Raw genomic sequence first — 23,363 nt, forward strand, 5'->3', positions numbered from 1 at the left:
TATATATATATATATATATATATACGTATATATATATATATATATATATATATACGTATATATATATATATATACGTATACATATATATATATACGTATATATATATATACGTATATATATATACGTATATATATATACATATATATATATATATACGTATATATATATATACGTATATATATATATATATACGTATACATATATATATATACGTATATATATATATACGTATATATATATACGTATATATATATATATACGTATATATATATATACGTATATATATATATACGTATACATATATATATACGTATATATGTGTATATATATATATACGTATATATATATATATATATATACGTATATATGTATATATATATATACGTATATATATATATATATATATACGTATATATATACGTATATATATATATATACGTATATATATATATATACGTATATATATATATATGTATACGTATATATATATGTATACGTATATATATATATATATACGTATACATATATATATATACGTATATATATATATACGTATATATATATATATATACGTATATATATATATACGTATATATATATATATATATATATATATATACGTATATATATATATATATGTATATACGTATATGTATATACGTATATGTATATACGTATATATATATGTATATATTTATGTATATTTGTTCAGTTTTTTCTTTTCTTTTCTCTTTTGTATGATTTGATGATGATCTGACAGGAAGTGGGAGGAGCCTCAGTTCAACACCTGTCCCTGCTCGCCCACCTGACCTCGCTCTCCCTCAGCCACCCGCCAATCTGCATGGTCGCCCATAGCGACAGCCAGGTGCCGAAGCTCCGCCCCTTCCTGCCGCTCCGCTCGTCGCTGCCGTGTGACGTTCACCTGCTGAACCTGAGGACGCTGGAGGACCCGCAGGTAACACCTGGAAACACCTGGAAACACCTGGAGCAGTGCTAAAATGTTTTCAGGACTTTACCTCAACAATTTAAAAATATATTGATTAATTAAAAATAATGGGGCTGCACGGTGGTGTAGTGGCTAGCACTGTCACCTCACAGCAAGAGGGACCCGGGTTCGATCCCCGATCCCGGGTGGTCCTGTGTGGAGTTTGCATGTTCTCCCCGTTGCAGCGTGGGTTCCCTCCGGGTTCTCCGGCTTCCTCCCACAGTCCAAAGACATGCAGCTTAGGTTATTTGGAGACTCGAAATTGCCCGTAGGTGTGAATGTTTGTCTGTCTCTATATGTGCCCTGCGATGAACTGGCGACCTGTCCAGGGTACCCTGCCTTCGCCCAATGTCAGCTGGGATCGGCTCCAGCGCCCCGCGACCCTCAACAGGATAAGCGGTTTGGATAATGGATGGATGGATAAAACAAATAAATAAACAAAAAACTCTGGAAAACTTCAATAGCAGATTTAAATAAATGTATAATATTTATATTTATAATAAAAAGTCACAGAAAAAACAATTACACCTGAAACTATAATAGTCCATTATTTTAATAATCGATTATGACACTTAAAGTTCTCCAAGATCTCCGTTTGGTTCTTTGGCGCCTTCTCTGGTGATACAGTGTAACTACACTGTGATGTTTTTAAAGTTTCATCAACATCAAAACAAACAAATTGAATGTTGTGTTTGTGGACAAACAGGAAGCAGAAAGTCCGTCACAGGAAGTGGCTCTACTCCTCCACAGGAAGGGCTTTGATTGTAGCTCCGCCCCCGAGCCATCACTGGAGTGCACGTGGAGCGCGCACGAGGAGGTGAACAACACATATTATTTATTTATTTTGTATTAATTACTTGAAGCCATAATTCCTTTTTTTTATTGATGTGTTTTCAAAATACATAAATATATAACTTGTTTTTAATGTGTTTTTGTCTTTTTAATGCTGTTGATATTTAATTGTTTTCCTTTGTTTTAAATGAGTTATTTTCATTAAAATATTTTTCTAGAATTAGGTAATTACATTTTAAATGTTCTTTAATTAGTTTTGTCTCTGAGCGGACTTCCTGTTCTGTGTTCCAGGTGAACTTGGACGATCTCTTCTCTCCTCTCCGGTTCCGGTCGGTCCGTCGGTCCGGTCTCACTCTGCTGCGAGAAGACGACGAACCGGAATCCGCCCGGCAACAGCAGCCGCCGCGCATCACCAGCCTGCGACCAATGGAAATCGGCGCCTTCCGGGTCGAGATCGACTAAATAACAAGAACGAACGAATCAGAAGCTACATGAAAACAAACATTATGTCTAAATATAAAACACAACAAAGCTAGAAAAGATAAAGATTATTATACATTTTAAATGTAAAGTAAGCAGCTAAGATGAAGATCAGTTAAACATGGAGGTTTGTTAATGTTAAAAAAACATGAATAAAAAAGGGAAAATACATAAAATACACAAATAATTAAATTATTTTTAATAATTATAAATTGACAAAATATTAAATATAAAATGTAACAAATGAAGGAATTAAATATTTTTTCTGATTTTTATTTTTTAAGCTGGAGATGTCTGTTAATGTGACAATATTTTACATGTTTCTACTGTGAATTATGGAAATGTTAATATAAATAATAATTCACAGGTAAAAAAAACAAAAACAGGTCCTTCTAAAGGTCAAAGGTCAGAGAGAGAAAACACTGAAATTTAAACTGAAGTTGCTATGGCAACAAAAAGGGACCAAACCAGTCGTTAGCTGTGTGTGTGTTTTTGTTTGTTTGTTTGTGTGCGTGCGTGTTCATAAAATGTGGAATTGTGGGTAAACTGTAATTTAGTGTAATTGTACATGAATGTTTCCAGACTGCACATATTTAACATGTTTTAAATATTTACTCGTTAAATGTTGAATATTTGTTTTAATATAATTTGCTGTGAAAGAGACATTTTGGGAAAAACTCTAAAATCTTCTGGGTATTTTTTTTAATCAAGAATTTCTTTATATATATTTTCTATAAAGATGTTTATTGTTGAAACAAATCTGAAAATGAAAAATGTATTTTTTACTTTCATGAAGTTGTTAAAATGTTTTGCTTTTCTAGTTTATTTTGGGACAAATTTATGGTTTTAATACAAAATAAATGATTGTTTAATTTTCCTTGGTGAGAGCTTTTCTGCAGATGTTTCTTTAGTCTCCAGCCTTCATAAGATAACTTCAGTGTGTCCGTCCATCAGTGAGAGATTAAATATTACATCACTAAGTTTAATTGTTTTATTGGTTTCAGTTCCTGGTTAAAGTTTTACAGCCAGCTGTTAATTCTCTTCACATCCAGACGGCTGTCAGAGAATAATAAGATAATAGCAAACATTGTGTATCTGTGGCTGGTAGAACAGTGATGAACTCTCTTTTCACAACGAGCATCATCTTCATCACAGTTACATCTGAACTCGTCACAAACACACAACAGAGACTCTAAGTCCACAAGACCACGAACTGAGGTCCTGATGGAGGATTTTATAGATCAGAAGAGCTTCAGAGACTTTAAATAACTTTACTTATTGTTGTCTTTTATATATTTGACATATAAATATATTGATATACATAACAGATCATACACACACATATATATATATACTGTATATATATTAACACAAGCTGAACTCGTCAGATCCGTCTCTTCGTTGTCTGTTAGTTATTAAAAGTTTGACGACACGAATCAGTTTGATTTCAGAGTTCTACTGTATTCTGATCTGTGATGGTACAGTTCTACTTAGTATATTGTGTAAATGCTTATTTACTTGTACTTTTGCTCTGAACTCAGTAGATCTTCACCCTTTGTGTTAACATACGTGCTCAGATGTATCTTGCTGTTGTGTAATGGAAATGCTATATTCTGATCAGTATTTTATAAGTAAACTGTTTAATAACTCGTTATTGTGCAAACTATCCCAAGCTTGCATCATATCACTTGTGATCCATGCAGCAGCTGACTGCCTGCACACATCCCCTTCTTCTTGCTGTTGAACAACACTTCACATGTTCTAACCCTTATGGATAAAACGTACACATCAGTGCGTCTGTTGTTCTGCAGATGAAGCTCTAGTCTGGGGCTGATGTTCCAGTATGCAGCCCCCCCACCCTTGATCACTCTCTATATGACTCTGTGTGACTTTATCTCTGGAGCGTTCACTTCTACACACTCTCTGTGACTCTGTAGAACTGGGCCTCTTCTTGAGAAAAGAAATCATTCAAAACACAACTTCTGTTTCACCAGATTCTTCATTTCAGCTTAAAAACACTCACACAAAGCGGCTATAGAACATTATTGTTCACATGAACCTGATTATATTCACGGTTTATCAATAATTCATTCAAGTAAAACCAAAGAATGTTATCTTCAGTTTTTGTTTTTTTCCAAGACTTTTTATTTGAACTTTTTAATTTCTTTATTAATATTTCGTCCTCTGTCGTCTTGTTTCTTTGGTCTTCACCAATGAGGTCAGCTGATTTACAGGAAAACTATACCAACCTGATTTTCTTTAAACCCGGTGGAAGGCGTAGCGTCCGGAACACGGGGCGGATACTCAAATGATGTATTACTTTATGAGATACGCTGTTTATCCTTCTAGTTATTCTTTTATTATTCATTTATATAATTTTATCTCTCTATAGGAGTGTCAGATAAAGTTAATCAGTTACTGTCCTCTGGTGGGACCCTGCTGTTGTTTGATTGGCTGCTCTGATCATATGATTTCTGAGAAACAACTCTGAGATGGATAAAAAGCTGACAGGACAGACGGACAGTGGACGTCCTCTGCTGAGACTGAACGGTGAAGTCTGAGCGTGCTCAGTGCTGCTGCTTCATACAAAGAGGTAAGAACCAGAAGTCAGAGCTTCATGTGTTAAAGCTGCATTCTCTCTAGTGTCCACCAGGGGGCGACTCCTCTGGTTGTATAGAAGTCTATGAGAAAATGACTCTACTTCTCTCTTGATTTATTACCTCAGTAAACATTGTAAACATGAGTTTATGGTCTCAATCTCTAGTTTCAAGTCTTCTTCAATACAGCATGATGTTCATTTAGTACATTATGGTCCATTTAGAGTCAAACAGACCATAAAGCAGGGGATGCTTTAGGGCGGGGCTACACGGTGATTGACAGGTGTTTTCTTCTTACAACTTTTACTCTTTCACAGTGTGTTTTTCACTTCATCAAAGATAATTGTAACTCTAAACTGAGTACTGCAGTAGAACGGTCACGTCGAGATTTATGTTTGTTGAGTTTTACCGACATAATGTCACAACGACATGACATCATCAAAGCTCCCCAAAGTTCTCCATTTTCTCCGCCCATCCACGTAGTCAGAAAGTGTTTGATGTGAAAAAACCTGCCTCACGAAAACCTGCGAGGGGCGGAGTCTGATGGTGTGATGACCGTTGAGATCATTAATATATGATCAATAACTATCATCTACATAAAGATCTAGAGGAGTAAAGTGTGACTGATCAGAGAATCACGTCTCTGTGATGATATCACAGCTTCTCCTCTCTTTGTTCATAACCAGCCTTTTAGTGCACGTGAGTGTGCACGTGAGCGTGCCCTTCTGCTCTCGCAAGCTCTGTTAGCTACACATCGCTCTGACATTAACAGACATAGTTTTACACATTCTTGTATATTTCTCACATTCTATTGTCAATTTTTGTATTTGTAATTTGAATTATGTCTTAATACTTTTGCACTGTGTTTATTGTTATGCTGACTATCTGTGTCTCTTCCTGTCTCCACAGAGACGGATTTTATAATCAAAGTTCAGCTCGTTCAACAGACGATGCAGAGACAAACTTGTGAAGACTTCACGATGATGTTCCCAGTACAAAAATAATGTAATTTACCCCCCCACACTGAAGATGAATCACAGGACTGGGGAAGAAGCTCTACGGAGACGGACTCAGGAACAGAAGATTGTTCGCTATTCTCCCACACTGAAGATGAATCACAGAACCCGGGAAGACAAAGACCACGGAGCAGATTTTCTCCTTTAAAGAACAATCTCACAAAACAAGTGGCTTCGTTCATCAAAGTGTTTGACAACAGTGAACACAGGATGAGGCAGGTTGTAAAAGAGTTCCAGGAGATCGCTGAAGAAGTAAAAGAGAAGCAGACAGAGACAACATTAGCATATGTTATTGGAGGAATCGCATGTGCAGTCGGCATCATTACAGCTCCATTTACTGGGGGGTTGACCTTAATGGGAGCAGGAGCAGGAGGAGGTGTTATTGGTGCTTCAAACAAAAAAACAAAACAGCACGAGAAAGAAAGTGTAAATAAATTAGAACAACTGAGGAGAGAATTCTTGGCAATGATTGAACATCTGGAGAACGAGCTGCAAAAAATAAATGAGACGTGTGATGAGTTGGAGCAGATCAGAGAGGCAGACATGGAGGAGTTACAGGATGAGAGTAGTCCAGTTTGCAAGCTGAAAAGAAGGAGTGAAGACGTTCTGTCTTCACTCCTACAAGAGATGAACGTCCTCAGAGTCACTGAGACGCCTGAAAACAGCACAGAGTTAATACGCTTCATCAACCGGTCAGCTGGTCAACTCCAGAAGATCATTGAGAAGGTTGAGGAGATGAAGAAGGAACTCAAAGTCTTCAGAGGAGAAAAGTGAAGATATGAGCTGCAGTGTGAAGAAAACGCCTCAATTCATAATTTTTATGAGAATCGTTTTCAATTTCTGCTCGTTAGAAATAAACTTCTGTGTTCACAGGACACAACTTAGTTGGGTTCAGACAACTAAACAACTTAGTTAGGTTCAGACAACTAAACAACTTAGTTAGGTTCAGACAACTAAACTACTTAGTTAGGTTCAGACAACTAAACTACTTAGTTAGGTTCAGACAACTAAACAACTTAGTTAGGTTCAGACAACTAAACTACTTAGTTAGGTTCAGACAACTAAACTACTTAGTTAGGTTCAGACAACTAAACTACTTAGTTAGGTTCAGACAACTAAACTACTTAGTTAGGTTCAGACAACTAAACTACTTAGTGTGGTGGAAAAAAATCTTTTTAACCTCCCAGTGAGAAATAATCACGATGGAAACTTCTTAAAGTATTAAAAACATATTTAGTGAACAGACACTTCAATCATAATTCAGCTGAATGGATAGAGCTCTTTCCCCACGGATGGTTCGGAGGTCTAACAACAATAAAAAGACAAAACAGAGTATATATGCGCGTTATCTCGTCTCCTCTCCCTTCACCCTCCCCCTCGCAGATGTTGTCGGCCGCTGCACCCACCAAGGCCAGGTTCCCAGCCTTTTCGTGGGAAGAGGGTTAGGGTGGTATAGGCAGGTTTAAGTGATACAAGTTATAACTAAAATAACCATATGATAAATTTCCACAACAGTTAGGAAGATGAGTTAAATAAACTCGTTATTTTACTGTATTTACATGAAGCTTTGTCGACTTGTTATCTGCAGTGATTTTAGTAGTTGTGGAAATGTTAATGTTAAGATGTGTTTTCCTTTTAGAATTATTAGTGTTTGTCATGTGACTCATCTGAATTGATTTGTTTCATGTTTATTTTGTCGAGTCTGTTTCTTTATACTGATTTTAAAACAGTTTTGTTTGATATTTGGTGGATATTATTGAGATATCTTTCTGTGTGAAGTTCATTTTCCTACATTTACATCAATACATTATACGTATGTTGTTTTTAATCAGTTTTATATATTTTTTGTTGAGAATATGTTCTCTGGTTCTCTGGTGATTTTTTTGTTGTAGCGATGTTAAAGTTAATACTTTGGTCCTCTTCTTATGATCACTTTTTTCAATCATTTAAAAAATAATATTCTTAATTTTGGTTCTTGAAGATAGTTTTGCTTTTTAACTGAATTATTCTGTTTCTGTGTCTCGACTGCTGCATCTGTAATATGTATCATTGTGATTAATAAAGTACTCGATCTATTCATCTAATGTGCTGTTTATATTTCTTTAAGTCTACTTTCTTAATGTCATTGTGTTGTTGTTGTTGTTGTTTGTGATGACTGGTGATGATCCTGCTTGTTTAGTTGTTACAGGTTTTGAGTGACATCAATGATGATCATCTAAAGGTGTTTTAGTGCAAAATCACATAATAATCTGATGCTGCTCTGTAACTGGAGGAAATAAAACTCAAGACTACATCAGAGGAGTTGATCAAAACTAAAAATAACTAAAACCAAAGTCAGACGGAAACTATTAGCCGAGCAATTTTTTTTTTAAATTGTTAATAATAATATATATATTTATTTCGCTGTTTCTCAAATGTAAGAACTCGCTGCTTTTTCTTGTTTTATGTCGTTGTAACTGAATATCTTTGTGTTTTTGACTGTTGCGGAAAATGTGATGGACATTTTTCACTGTGTTCTGATCTTTTAAAGATAATAAATAATTGATTTACTGAGAAAATAATTGACAGAAAAAAAACCATCAACTGGCTAAATAATGTTAAACTTTACACTGGCCAACACAAAATGGCAAAAAAATCACATCCGATATTTTAATATGATAAAAAGCTTTCGCTAGCAGACCGCTAACATCCTTAGCATTCGTCTATGAGACTTTGCAGTAGCCTCGTTAGCATAAGCCAACAGACCTTTCCTTTTAGCACCTAGCTTGTTGACTTTAAAATATGGAGGTGAAGCATTTTCTCAACAGAAACTTAAGAATTTTAATTGTGTGACAGTTCAATTCCAATAAAAATGTTTTTGTTTCAGACATTTAATCTCCGTTTATAACAGCAGAGAGCACCGCGAAAAATAGGACAGCGTCAGCGAAGCCGCTGCTCCTGATTGGTTAACTGATTCCATCACTGGCTAATGATTGGCTCCTGGTTGCTAGACCATCATTTTACGGAACTACTCTGCTGTAACACGTCGTCTGATCTTATTATTTGTTTATTCGTCATACAACGCGAGAAAATGACACGTGAGAGACATTACATTGTGACACAATCACGGAAAAATAATAATTTATTTTAAAAAGAATGGAGACGGAGGGAGAATAACACCTGAAGATGGCGGTCATGTAGCGTCGTGAATGTCAACTGCCGTAAAACGTCAAAGAAGAAGAAGCGGAACCGGAAGTGACGTCCAGCTGGTAAACAGACGTTCTGGGGGAAGTTTCTTCAAATGTTCAGAATCTACGGACTTCTTCATGACTGCGCAGGTGAGTTTTCACGAAGCTTCCGTATCAACGCTCCTCAGGGACCGACGCTGTCTTCGGGATGTTTGACGCCAGACTGCGTTCACATGTCCTCTCATGTAACACGCTGCTGGAGGCGAATGTGACGCACCGGCCGTGCAGCGAGAGTAAACAAACGTTTGTGTGTGTTGTTGTTCTTCAGGTGTGTGTGGTGTTGTTCTTCAGGTGTGTGTGGTGTTGTTGTTCTTCAGGTGTGTGTGTTGTTGTTCTTCAGGTGTGTGTGTTGTGCTTCTTCAGGTGTGTGTGTTGTTGTTCTTCAGGTGTGTGTGTTGTGCTTCTTCAGGTGTGTGTGTTGTTGTTCTTCAGGTGTGTGTGTTGTTGTTCTTCAGGTGTGTGTGTTGTTGTTCTTCAGGTGTGTGTGTTGTTGTTCTTCAGGTGTGTGTGTTGTTGTTCTTCAGGTGTGTGTGTTGTGCTTCTTCAGGTGTGTGTGTTGTTGTTCTTCAGGTGTGTGTGTTGTTGTTCTTCAGGTGTGTGTGTTGTTGTTCTTCAGGTGTGTGTGTTGTTGTTCTTCAGGTGTGTGTGTGTGTGTTGTTGTTCTTCAGGTGTGTGTGTTGTTGTTCTTCAGGTGTGTGTTGTTGTTCTTCAGGTGTGTGTGTGTTGTTCTTCAGGTGTGTGTGTGTGTGTTGTTCTTCAGGTGTGTGTGTGTGTGTGTGTTCTTCAGGTGTGTGTGTGTGTGTGTTGTTCTTCAGGTGTGTGTGTGTGTGTGTTGTTCTTCAAGTGTGTGTGTGTGTGTGTGTTGTTGTTCTTCAGGTGTGTGTTGTTGTTCTTCAGGTGTGTGTGTGTGTGTGTGTTGTTGTTCTTCAGGTGTGTGTGTGTGTGTTGTTCTTCAGGTGTGTGTGTGTGTTGTTGTTCTTCAGGTGTGTGTGTGTGTTGTTGTTCTTCAGGTGTGTGTGTGTGTTGTTGTTCTTCAGGTGTGTGTGTTGTACTTCGCTAAGAGCGTGGAGCTGACCGGAGTGAAGGAGGAGGAGATTGTTGCCGTGCCGACACCAATCAGCAGCCGGGACCTCTGGAGCCTGTTGCTACAGCGACACCCGAGGTACCGAGATGAGGTCACTAAAGGTCGTCCACTGCAACATAAACATCAACATAAACAACATAAACATCAACAACATCAACATAAACAACATAAACAACATAAACATCAACATAAACAACATCAACATCAACATAAACATCAACAACATCAACATAAACATCAACATAAACAACATAAACATAAACATCAACATAAACAACATAAACATCAACATAAACAACATCAACATAAACAACATCAACATAAACAACATCAACATAAACAACATCAACATAAACATCAACATAAACAACAACATCAACATCATCAACAACATCAACAAACAACGACGACACGTGACGCTGCTGATCGATTCTCATCAATACTTCTGATCAGATCTTTGTCTGGACTAAGACATTTATTCACAATTTTGTGTGTGTGTGTGTGTGTGTGTGTGTGTGTGTGTATAGACTCCTCCTCCTCCAGGATCAGGTGGTGTTTGCGGTGCGTCATCAGTACGTTGCCATCGGTGACCAGGTGGTGACTCTGGGAGACGGAGACGAGGTCGCCGTGGTGCCGCCGCTCAGCGGAGGATAAAGAGGAGGAGTCAGTTATTCATATGAACCAATCAAATGTTTCAGATCCATGAACAGGAATGTTTGTGTTTCAACATGAATAAGTCAAAAAAACACCCTGAGAACATTATCATATTATTTAATGATTAAAACCTCTTGGATCAATATTTAATACGTTCTAATGATATATCAATAAATATGAATGTTAATTATTTTGATGTATTTTGTCTCAGATGACCGAGTCAGAGGAGCGGAGGGACGTCTTCAAGCTGAGCCATGATTGGCTGTCAGTACAGGAAGTGGTTGACGCCGTCAGCAGCTCCTCCTGTGGAGCCATTTCAATGTTTATAGGTTCAACTTTTATTCATTCATTCAATCCATTAAATATGTTTATTCATGTTCAATAAGTTGTGTGTGTGTGTGTGTGTGTGTGTGTGTGTGTGTGTGTGTGTGTGTGTGTGTGTGTGTGTGTGTGTGTGTGTGTGCGTGCGCAGGTACGACCCGTGAGGACGAGTTGGGCGGCAGGAAGGTGATTGGTCTGGAGTACGAGGCCTACGAGCTCATGGCCCAATCAGAGTTCAGTAAGCTGTGTGATGACATCAGAGAGCGCTGGCCAACCGTGACGCACGTCTGTGTTCACCACCGACTGGGGTCAGAACACACACGACCAATACGTCTTTTAATATTATATCAATATTCTATCAATACGTTGATGGGTGAGACGATGATGCTAACTGCTAATACTACCTGTGGTTAAAGCTGCTGAGGCGGCAGTATTGATCTTTTTTAAAGTGTTGATCGGTGTCGCTCACCTGTGGACTTCGTCCCTCAGGTGGGTGAAGGTGGGCGAGGCCAGCGTTGCCATGGCGATCTCGTCTCCTCATCGCCACGACGGCCAGCAGGCGATCCGTCACTGCATCGAGCGGCTGAAGGCCAACCTCCCCATCTGGAAGAAGGTGACTCGTGATTCCTTTACAACGTCCACTCTGACTCCTGATCACTGTTATTGATCACGTTGTTGATCGCTGATCCACAGGAAGTGTACGACACGCAGGAGGAGAGCTGGAAGGAGAACGCGGAGTGTCCGTGGGCCCTTCAAAATAAAGTTCCTCCCGTCACGTCGTCCAGAGAGAACGTCTGAGCTGCAGATAATAAAACATGTCGTCTGTTCTGAGGAGGGACTCAATAAAGTTTATTCAAAGTTTGTGAGTGGTGGACACTATTCTCCCACAATGCATTGCACAAATGGGAAAGAAGATTTTTTTTATTATTATAAAATAAACTAAATGGACAAAAAAAAGTATGTTAAGTTAGTGGAAATAAAAACAAAAAATGTTAAATTTTACATTAAAAATAAATGCTTCTCACAGCTGAATAATGGCTTCAGATAGACCTTTGAAAACAAATACATGATCACTGATGTCTGACGGTTCATCTCATATTGTGATTATTATTGCTCTACATTCATTGGACAGCTGGTATTACTGATTACTTTGCAGTATTATGAGAACGTTAATTTAGTTTCAACACTTGAAAGAGTTTCAACATGTCAGCTGTCAGATTTTTAAATTTTATTTTTAATTATTGCACATGTACAATTTCACAGATTGTCAATAAGAAACAGCAAAATACATCCAAACTAACAATCCAGACTTCAACAAAATGATGTGCTTTTAATTTGAAAAGCGTTTTTGTCGATAATTCAGACTTTGTCATTAAAATATTTTTCACACAAATATTTATACGCTTAATGTATATTCACAGATTTATTTTATTTTAGACTTTTATTTTGTCTTCAAGCAAGATGTTTGGTTTGGCTTTTATTTTATAAACATGGCATCATATATTTGTCTGTTTCATTTTGGGTTTTTTAAAAGTTGATAAAATATAAAATTAAAAATAATTTAAAATTGTATTAAAAACATTGAAAAGAAAATAAATAATAGAGAGAGTTCAATAAATAGTATAAAGAAAGAGGAGCTATCTCAGCAGATACTCTGATCTGAGTCACAGTTCCGATGGAACATCAGATAAGATGACAGTAACCTCTGACTCACCTGTGTGGGCGGAGCTTAGTCGTACTTCCAGTTCAGCTTTCAATTGATTTCCTGAACAAAAGGTTTAACTGTGATGCAAACATTCTCACATGTAGTTAGTTTAATAATATGAATGTGTGAATCTTTAAGACTTTAAGTCGAACAATCTAGTGTGTGAAATATATGTGTTTACGTATTCTATTTAAATATCTTAATCTTTATTCATAGCATTCTTTAAGTTATCATTTTCTCTTTCTTCTACTTTAACTCTCCATCTTTGTTTACTCTCGTTGTTTTATTCCAGTTTAAATTATAAATGTTCTCTGTGATGAAGCACATAAAGCTGCAGTTTGAACAAAGCTATAAAACAATCAATATTCTATCAATACTTATATCAATGTTTTATCAATATGTCTTTTAATACGTCAATCAATGCATTCATTAATACATTTATCAATACGTCGATCGATACGGTTTAAACACAGCTTTTATTTTGAAAATGAGCGGAAGAGGCGTCTTCGCTGTTGCCAGTGTTCCGTGCCCCCCCCACCCCTCCGGTTGGTCAGCTGACCGTGGGCCGGTCTGGTGACTGTCAAACCCCTGATTCTCGCACCGTGACCCGGACAACCAGCACCAGGCCGAGACGGGTCTCTGTGTCCCCGTTACCGGAGCTCCTGACCTGGTACAAACTAACTCCTAACCCCGGTCTTCAGCTGGAGGCCCGGATCATTAGCTTAGCTTAAACTAGCCGAGCTCTTCGCTCACAGAGCCGCGGACCCACCACAACACACTCCCCCGGTTGGTCCCACTCCGAGGCCGGTCAGCCGGTCGTTTCTACCCGGAGTATTTGTGTCCTCCAGCCGGCAGCCATGGCTCTGTTGGACCTCGCCATGCAGGGACTCTCCGTGTTCGGCTTCATCCTGTTCTTCGTGCTGTGGCTGATGCACTTCATGTCCATCATCTATGTGTAAGTCAACCTGCTCAAGCTAAGCTAACCTTCGCTAGCTAACGGTTAGTCAACCTGCTAAAGCTAAGCTAACCTTTAGCTAGCTAACGGTTATAGCCGAGCGACGCTCCTGTTTCCTGTCTTTCTTTCTGATGTGTTTCTTTTCTTTTTAACGTCTTTGTGACCTTTTAAAAACATGAAGAATGAAACAAATGGACGTTTCTCTGCGGGGCTCTGGGTGTGTTGACAGCGGATCTGATCGGTGATCTGTTGGGCGTTTTCCTGGTTAACCGCTAGCTATAGGATCCGTGTTCTCTCCAGGAAACAAATGCATGAACTCATTCATTTTAAATGATGCCGTTTATTTGAGATGAAACGTGTTTTATTCCTCCCACAGATTACAGGTGTAGCTCGGTTCCGTTAAGGGTTCGGCGGCGTTAGACCTATGCATTTCCTGTTTTCTTCTGTTGACGCAGAGTTGCGCCTGAAACAGTCGAGATTTCATCTTTAAGACTTTAAGTCGAACAATCTAGTGTGTGAAATATATGTGTTTACGTATTCTATTTAAATATCTTAATCTTTATTCATAGCATTCTTTAAGTTATCATTTTCTCTTTCTTCTACTTTAACTCTCCATCTTTGTTTACTCTCGTTGTTTTATTCCAGTTTAAATTATAAATGTTCTCTGTGATGAAGCACATAAAGCTGCAGTTTGAACAAAGCTATAAAACAATCAATATTCTATCAATACTTATATCAATGTTTTATCAATATGTCTTTTAATACGTCAATCAATGCATTCATTAATACATTTATCAATACGTCGATCGATACGGTTTAAACACAGCTTTTATTTTGAAAATGAGCGGAAGAGGCGTCTTCGCTGTTGCCAGTGTTCCGTGCCCCCCCCACCCCTCCAGGAAACAAATGCATGAACTCATTCATTTTAAATGATGCCGTTTATTTGAGATGAAACGTGTTTTATTCCTCCCACAGATTACAGGTGTAGCTCGGTTCCGTTAAGGGTTCGGCGGCGTTAGACCTATGCATTTCCTGTTTTCTTCTGTTGACGCAGAGTTGCGCCTGAAACAGTCGAGATTTCATCTGGTTTTGCTCTGCGCACGTTGTTTACGCGCAGTCATAAATAAACTAAGTGTGTCTGGAGGTGTTGAGTCGCTCTACAGTTCGGCTTTAATCAGCTCAACGTAGTTCCTTTAATCCCGCTTTAATGAACCTCAGGCTCATTCCTCCGCTTCCTCCAACGTTAGCTGTAAAACAAAACCTGCAAAGACACCAACATCACTTTGGTTGTATAAACTAAAATAATGCTTTCAGTAATCAGGATTACACTTTTTGCATTCGTTAAACAGCACAATAATCATTCATTTTCACAAATGCATATTATTTCCACCTCTTGTGTTTTTCTCTGTGTGACAGATCTGCTGATGTAGTTTATACACGTTTACATTGTAAAGAATACTGTGGTACTGATCCTTTATACTGTGGTACTGATCCTTTATACTGTGGTACTGATCCTTTATACTGTGGTACTGATCCTTTACACTGTGGTACTGATCCTTTATACTGTGGTACTGATCCTTTATACTGTGGTACTGATCCTTTACACTGTGGTACTGATCCTTTATACTGTGGTACTGATCCTTTATACTGTGGTACTGATCCTTTACACTGTGGTACTGATCCTTTATACTGTGGTACTGATCCTTTATACTGTGGTACTGATCCTTTACACTGTGGTACTCATCCTTTATACTGTGGTACTGATCCTTTATACTGTGGTACTGATCCTTTACACTGTGGTACTGATCCTTTATACTGTGGTACTGATCCTTTATACTGTGGTACTGATCCTTTATACTGTGGTACTGATCCTTTACACTGTGGTACTGATCCTTTACACTGTGGTACTCATCCTTTATACTGTGGTACTCATCCTTGTTTTAGTCCTTTTAACATGCTGATGATCTCACAAATATGATAACAATCTATACGTGATAACTTTGTTAATCTCTCGACGGGGAACTGGATTAAAAATATCAGTTTAGAAAGAAAACAGCGACATGTTTGTTGTGTCTGTGGTTCAGTTGCTGCTGATTAGGAGCCGGCACTTCAAAAGGATCTAACAGGATTATAAATGGATTTAATTCTGATCAGATCTGAAAATTAAGTATTTCAAAGCCGATCCAAATATTTGTGATCCTAAATATTTGGATTCAGTAAACCTGTCCTGGCTTTTTAATCCGGACTAAATGCTGCATTCTGGTATTTTAAACTGTTGGCTGGTGAGAGGTTCCATAACCTAACCCAGACCCAGACCCACACCAGTCCACAGAGGCTTTGATTCAGACAAAGAGTCCAATTAGAGAACCACCTGCCTCTTTGTAATAGGGACCGGTCCTATCTGATAATGATGTGACTTCTAATGGGACGTCGTAAACGTTGAAAAAGAATGAGGAAGTGAGTGTTGAGGGTCTGAGGTTAGTTTATCTTCATCACAGTCAGTAGCCACAGAAATATCATATTGTTATCGATGCAAAAACAGGATCATCATCCCTGACAGCTCTGTAGTTTACTGGAACTCAACCCCCACACTGTTCACTTCTTAATAAACTGCATGATTCATTCTGTCACGACTCCAAAGTATTGGAGTCGTCTGAACACGTGTTGAGAGTTTGCTGTGTCTGCGGGCACATGATAACGTTGGCTAACTAGCTCTGTGTCTCCGTCACTTTCAGGCGTCTCCATCTGCACAAGAAAAGGTCGGAGGTCAAACAGCCGTTTGGGCAGCTGGCAGGAGTTTCTTTGCTCAAGCCGCTGAAGGGAGTCGACCCAAACCTGATCTCCAACCTGGAGACATTTTTTACACTGGATTACCCCAAGGTGAAGCTAGCTACCCCCCCACCCAGCTCATAACATCTCCTTACTATCTTAACCGACCCTGAATACCACTCCACTCCTTCCGCCTACCGTCCCACTGCCCCGCCTACCGTACGACTACCGTCCCACTGCCCCGCCTACCGTACGACTAGCGTCCCACTGCCCCGCCTACCGTACGACTACCGTCCCACTGCCCCGCCTACCGTACGACTACCGTCCCACTGCCCCGCCTACCGTACGACTAGCGTCCCACTGCCCCGCCTACCGTACGACTACCGTCCCACTGCCCCGCCTACCGTACGACTACCGTCCCACTGCCCCGCCTACCGTACGACTACCGTCCCACTGCCCCGCCTACCGTACGACTAGCGTCCCACTGCCCCGCCTACCGTACGACTAGCGTCCCACTGCCCCGCCTACCGTACGACTAGCGTCCCACTGCCCCGCCTACCGTACGACTACCGTCCCACTGCCCCGCCTACCGTACGACTAGCGTCCCACTGCCCCGCCTACCGTACGACTAGCGTCCCACTGCCCCGCCTACCGTACGACTAGCGTCCCACTGCCCCGCCTACCGTACGACTACCGTCCCACTGCCCCGCCTACCGTACGACTAGCGTCCCACTGCCCCGCCTACCGTACGACTAGCGTCCCACTGCCCCGCCTACCGTCCGAATGCCCAGACTAACGTCCGACTTCTCCCACTTCTGCCCCGTCTACCGTCCGACTTCCTTGAGTACAAACCAGTTTGCCCAGCTAAAGTGTGACTGCCGCTGCACTATAATTTCCCAAACAACCATCTGATTGCCCGAAGCTACAAACTAACTAACCTGATCTGTTTCCAGGCAGGGATTTGTGCACTAATTTCAACGTTTGTTTGCAGTATGAGATCCTGCTGTGCGTTCAGGATCAAGATGATCCAGCCGTTGACGTTTGTAAAAAGTTGTTGGGCAAATATCCCAACGTAGATGCTCGATTATTCATTGGTGAGAAAAGACTTCTGTTGTTTGTTCTGTCATTCAACATACTGTGTTCATCTTATCACGTGGTGGTTATGTTCTTTTGTAGTAACTGACTTTATCCTCGCTTTTTTTAAGCCCTTCATTAGCAGACAACGTTAGCATGTGTTGTTGTTTTGTTCTCAGGGGGGAAGAAAGTTGGAATCAACCCCAAGATCAACAACCTGATGCCGGGCTATGAAGGAGCCAAATACGGCCTGGTCTGGATCTGTGACAGCGGCATCAGAGGTCCGTAAAGTTACAGTTTAGTTTTTCACTAACATACAAGCTTCAGACTTGTTCATCATAATGCTAACTGTGTGTGTGTGTGTGTGTGTGTGTGTGTGGCAGTGAAACCTGACACCCTGACAGATATGACCAATCAGATGACAGAGAAGGTGGGATTGGTCCATGGGTTACCGTATGTTGCCGACCGGCAAGGGTTTGCTGGCACACTGGAGCAGGTAAGGCTAACAAGCTAGGAAGCTAACGTCAGACCGATGGTAATGTTTTAAACTGTGTTTAAATGCTACTTAGCATGAGCTATCTCTTGTTGCTGTTATAGATATACTTTTGAATGACTTTTTACATGCTGGTATCTTTTACGTTCACTAACTGTTGGACGCTAACACACGATGTGGATTCTGTTCAGATTTCTCTCTTACTAAATACAACCAATGCTTTCGTTTGTTTTACCTTCATCATCTTCTTGATCAACTTTATGCTGGTGGTGTTTCTCAACAGGCATTACTTTGGTTTAATTCAGTGTTTCTTTTCATCAAAATCAATCTGCTTATTTAAATGTTGTCTCACAAAGATCTACTTTAGGACCTTTTACTTTTCTCTATTTATATTAATGATCCTCCAAAACATTTTCTCCGTTATATGCAGATGATACGATTATATACGCGCCTTATTCCGATATATCTAAACTTCAGAGCGCTCAGAATCAGAATGTGTTCTTGTTCTCTTTGACATAATGTTGTTTCATGTTATGTTGGTCGTGGCTTTGTGTCGTTAAATCGTTACATTTATAATCATAATTATTATTTTGATGCTTAAATTTGTTTGAGGACTCGTTTGATTTGATCCTCTAACAAACAGAATAAACAGAAACGACTGTTTCCTCGTTTCGGTCGTGGTCTTTACTTTGTTGGTGCTAATAGATGCTAATGCTAACCCGTTGCCCAGGTGTATTTTGGGACGTCCCACCCTCGCTCCTACATCTCTGCTAACGTGACGGGGATAAAGTGCGTGACGGGGATGTCGTGTCTGATGAGGAAGGACGTGTTGGATCAAGCCGGCGGATTGGTCGCCTTCGCTCAGTACATCGCCGAGGATTACTTCATGGCTAAAGCCATCGCTGACAGGTTAGCACGTTAGCGCCGGTTGAGTTAAGTGTTTTTATTGATGAGCAAATGAAGTGATTGTTTTTTTTTTTACTCTCCCTCCTCAGAGGCTGGAAGTTCTCCATGGCAACACAGGTGGCGCTGCAGAACTCTGGGTCGTACTCGATTGGCCAGTTCCAGTCACGAATGATCAGGTGACCTCAGAGCTCCTCCTCTTTCCTGTTATACTATATATTCCTGACATGTTTTCAGATGATGATGTTTTATGCGATTATTTCTCTACAACTTCATTTAGAAAAATGTTTCAGGATATTTTACTTTCTTGTAAGATGACTTTTAATGATTCAAAGAGGTGACTAAATGTATTATTTTTAATATGTCTTCTGCTGGATGTGGTTCTTTAAGCTGTGCTTCTAAAGGCCATTCTTTGAGAGTCAATAAAGTTGTGTTTCGTGTCTCCAGGTGGACGAAGTTGAGGGTCAACATGCTTCCTGGCACCGTGCTGGAGCCCGTCTCCGAGTGCTTCCTGGCGAGCCTCATCATTGGCTGGGCTGCTCATTATGTGTTCAGGTACTCAGCCAATCAGAGAGCAGGAGATGGCAGGAGAAGCTTAATAAAATAATAATTTATATATTATATTTAACAGAAAGTTGCTTTAAAAACAATTTACTACTAAATCTATTTTATTCAATTATATTCACATTAAGTTTATATTTCAGTTAATTCTTATCTCAGTCTGAAGTATTTTTCTACACATATATATATATATATATATATATATATATATATATATATATATATATATATATATATATATATACAGTTTATATAATTATGAACATAATTGTGTGTTGCAGGTGGGACATGATGGTGTTCTTCATGTGTCACTGTCTCGCCTGGTTCATATCGGACTACATCCAGCTGACTGGTGTTCAGGTACAGAAGTTCTACAAAATGATGTTCTTTCAATTTGAAATTTTGTAGATAATTCAGTCTTTGTTATTAATATATTTTTCACACAAACATGTATACGCTTGATGTATATTTACAGATGTTTTATTTTAATTTTAGACTTATGTTCAAGCTATTTTATTTTATTTTATAAACATATATTTGTCTGTTTCATTTTGTTTTTTCAGAAGTTGATCAAATAAAAAGTAGAAAATTATCTAAAATGAAATTAAAAACATTAAAATAAAATAAAGAGTTATGAACGTATTTGCACACATATCTACAGGTTTGTTATTCTCTATTATTATTATTGGTCATTGATCGATGACCTCATCCCTCAGGGCGGCCCGCTGTGCTTCTCTAAGCTGGACTTCGCGGTGGCGTGGTTCATCAGGGAGTCCATGGCCGTGCAGATCTTCCTGTCGGCTCTGTGGGACCCGACCATCAGCTGGAGGACCGGTCGGTACCGGCTGCGCTGCGGCGGCACCGCCGAGGAGATCCTCGACGTCTAGTTACCAGGGCAACCAGCTGCAGCTTCCTCTTCCTCACTACCCGGAGGAGGAGGACAGAAAGAGACTGATGTTTGTTTTTTTTATGAGAGAGGTGTGTGTGTGTGTGTGTGTGTGTGTGTGTGTGTGTGTGTGTGTGTGTGTGTGTGTGTGTGTGTGTGTGTGTGTGTGTGTGTGTGTGTGTGTGTGTGTGTGTGTGTGTGTGTGTGTGTGTGTGTGTGTGTGTGTGTGTGTGTGTGTGTGTTTTTAACTATTTATGTTTTTTTGGTGCTAAAACTAAACGATGCCAGAACAAGCCAATGAGAGAGCAGGATGGAAGTTAAAGAAGAAGTGAGGGAGTGATGCGTCGCACTGAATCGTCTGATCTTTGATCAGAGAAAACAAATCAGCCAATCAGGAGAGAGGAAGAAGAATTCTCCTCCTGATTGGCTTTTGAGCGTTTGTGAATTTTTATTTTTTTTTATGGAATCAAAATAATTACAACTGAGAATGAAACGGAGACGTTTCATCACTACTGAATACTTAATATTTATGTTTAAATACAACATAATTCATAGTATAGACATATTTCTGTCTTGGTAATATTTCCATAAAGTTATTCACTTAACTTCAGATGGTTTTCAAACTAAAATCTTTTGGTTCTATAAACGACGTGTTTAAAAGTATTCAGTGGTGGTTGAAGAGTTCAGTTCATTCATTATTACACAAGTTATTTGCTTTCATCATTTTTGCAATGAGAAAAAAAAACAAAAAAGATTTTTGGCCAAAAAACAAAACAAAACAAAACAAAAAAAGACAAAAGAGCCTAAAAATTAAAAGCCGGTTATTATTCGTGGGAAGAATTAACAAAGAAAAACAAAGTGAGATGTTTTCTTGGAGACTGAAGTCACTGATTCAAACAGAATATAATATTATTATTATTATATATATATATATATTATTATTATAATATAATGTGGAGGTTTTTAGTGAATCAATATTAGAACAATTTATTACTGACGGACATTTGATTAATCAGAAACCATCAAACACTGGAGATCATCTACGTCTCTTTATTCCTCATATCTTCAAATTATATATATATATAAATAAAATCTCGGCAAGAAAACGTCTATTAGTTTCTCTGTTGAGTGTCGATATGAAAAATATAGATTTTTGCAGCTTTTTAAAACAAGATAGAATCAGCCGATGAGAGAGAACGAAGTCTTTAAAAGAACAAAACAAACAAGTTTCATTTTACAGAAGAAAACTGCATTTACTAAATAAAAACAACTTTGTCTTCTGTTTCTCATAATTACAAAATTGTTATTAATTATAAAAAGTATGACGTCTTTATTTTCGATTTATACGAAATACTTTTCACATAACGAGAGAAAAACTGAGCCTTATGTTAAATATGTTTAAATATCTTTATTTAGTTTTACTTAATTGGTTCATAACTCTGAAACACATTTAAAACGACTTAATGTCGTTCTTGTGAGAAGTTACAAAATCTGTTATTATAAAAAAAAACTCATAATTACGACACTTTTTGTTGTGAATATTAAATTTGTATCGTGATTGAGTCAAAATTATAAAAGCAGTAAAACCTGTTCAGTATTTATAAAAATAAACTGTCGGAGATCTAAACTCTCACTTTAACAAATGTCTTAATTTATTTTCTTCATTAAATCCTTTGATGTCGAGTTGCCACAGAAAAACAAAACGTGACAAAAACGAGATCGGCCGATGACGTCAGAGGATTTCTGTTGATTTGTGAATCAAATTAGTTTTCTATTTTTTTCTATATATATTTTTTTTGGTTAAGTTTTCATCCCCAACAAAAAAACTAAAAACGTAAACACAATTCAGCACTGAATGAATTCCAGTATTCTGACACTTAAAGGTCGCAACATTTCAAAACATGAAATAAAACACAGGACCAAAATATTAAACAATAAAATTACAGGAAAAAAAAAATCCACATTTCTGAACTTTGTTTGTTTTGCAGAGTCTGAACACTGTACTGTGTGTGTGTGTGTGTGTGTGTGTGTGTGTGTGTGTGTGTGTGTGTGTGTGTGTGTGTGTGTGTGGACGATCGCAGGTGTTTTTTTAAAGCTGTGATGCGTTACTGTTAGCTGTTGGCGTAGCCACGCGGGGTTTGGTTGATGACATCAGCTACGAGTCGGACGAACCTCTGTTGCCGTCGTCCAATAGGATCGGTAGGATCCTTATTTGTTTATTGGTTTTCTTTGTTTTTTTTATGACAATTATCTGCTGTCGTCTGCGGACCGACCAATCACAGTGAAGGATTGTGTCAACACAGGAACAATAAAGTTTTATCCTTTCAAAGCTGAACTTTTAACGTGTGTTGTTGAAAATGTCCCACAATCTAATTGGCTGGAAGGACAGATTGTGGGCGGAGCTTGCAGGAATTGAGGACAGCCATTGGTTGCCAGATTATTTATTTATTCAGTGACTCATGCTACAATTTCCTGTCTGACTTTCAGAATAAATAAAAATTCAATCAAGCACAGAAAGCACCGCCCCCCCCCCCCCCCCCCCCATCATGCACTGGTTTGATATTAAAAATGTTTAATATAACAATCGTCCTATCTGTTCCCACAATGCACCACAAGTACTTAACATTCATTAGCATAGAAAAACAATGGATACATTCAGGTACAAAAACAGTTCAGTGTTAAAGGGAAATAAAAATATCAACATAAATTTCGGGAGAGAACTTCAAACCAGCCCGTTCAGATATTCTCAATTTAAAAAACGTTCTAATTAACTTAAAACACATTTAAAGTTTAAGAAAATATATTTTCAATAATTGTAAATACTTATGAGACAGTTTTATGTTTTCATGTCTTCATGTTA

General features: G+C 38.6%; 3 protein-coding genes across 7 annotated transcripts in view; all 3 read left to right on the forward strand.

Moving 5' to 3' along the window:
- Positions 1–3,135, forward strand: part of man2a1 (mannosidase, alpha, class 2A, member 1) — a 14,438-nt gene extending 11,303 nt beyond the window's left edge. For all 3 annotated transcript variants that reach the window (XM_076078220.1, XM_076078219.1, XM_076078221.1), the window contains exons 22-24: positions 762–956; positions 1,693–1,803; positions 2,070–3,135. In XM_076078220.1, coding sequence (XP_075934335.1) covers positions 762–956; positions 1,693–1,803; positions 2,070–2,240 — 477 coding nt within the window. In that variant the 3' untranslated portion in view covers positions 2,241–3,135. The remainder of the gene's footprint in view (positions 1–761; positions 957–1,692; positions 1,804–2,069) is intronic.
- A 5,901-nt stretch (positions 3,136–9,036) lies between these two features.
- On the forward strand, positions 9,037–12,018 carry LOC142933949 (molybdopterin synthase catalytic subunit-like). 3 transcript variants are annotated; one of them, XM_076078274.1, is made up of 5 exons: positions 9,078–9,188; positions 9,367–9,860; positions 10,055–10,260; positions 10,710–10,845; positions 11,048–11,314. In XM_076078274.1, exons 1-4 carry the CDS (start codon positions 9,152–9,154, stop codon positions 10,834–10,836), a joined length of 864 nt encoding a protein of 287 aa, XP_075934389.1. In that variant the 5' UTR covers positions 9,078–9,151; the 3' UTR covers positions 10,837–10,845; positions 11,048–11,314. The 3 variants fall into 3 exon arrangements, with proteins under 3 accessions (XP_075934391.1, XP_075934389.1, XP_075934390.1); XM_076078275.1 differs by lacking the exons at positions 9,078–9,188; positions 9,367–9,860; positions 10,055–10,260 and adding exons at positions 11,647–11,770; positions 11,851–12,018 and having other exon boundaries at positions 10,704–10,845; positions 11,048–11,165; positions 11,309–11,465; XM_076078276.1 differs by lacking the exon at positions 9,367–9,860 and having other exon boundaries at positions 9,037–9,188; positions 10,136–10,260.
- A 1,387-nt stretch (positions 12,019–13,405) lies between these two features.
- On the forward strand, positions 13,406–22,838 carry ugcg (UDP-glucose ceramide glucosyltransferase). The gene is made up of 10 exons (XM_076078273.1): positions 13,406–13,817; positions 16,553–16,697; positions 17,578–17,680; positions 17,840–17,941; positions 18,044–18,156; positions 18,884–19,062; positions 19,149–19,235; positions 19,504–19,611; positions 19,899–19,977; positions 20,334–22,838. Exons 1-10 carry the CDS (start codon positions 13,720–13,722, stop codon positions 20,502–20,504), a joined length of 1,185 nt encoding a protein of 394 aa, XP_075934388.1. The 5' UTR covers positions 13,406–13,719; the 3' UTR covers positions 20,505–22,838.
- The last annotated feature ends 525 nt before the right edge of the window (positions 22,839–23,363 follow it).

Source organism: Anarhichas minor, unplaced genomic scaffold (genome assembly GCF_050575085.1).
Source record: "Anarhichas minor isolate MPS153535 unplaced genomic scaffold, ASM5057508v1 ptg000064l, whole genome shotgun sequence".
NCBI lineage: Eukaryota > Metazoa > Chordata > Actinopteri > Perciformes > Anarhichadidae > Anarhichas > Anarhichas minor.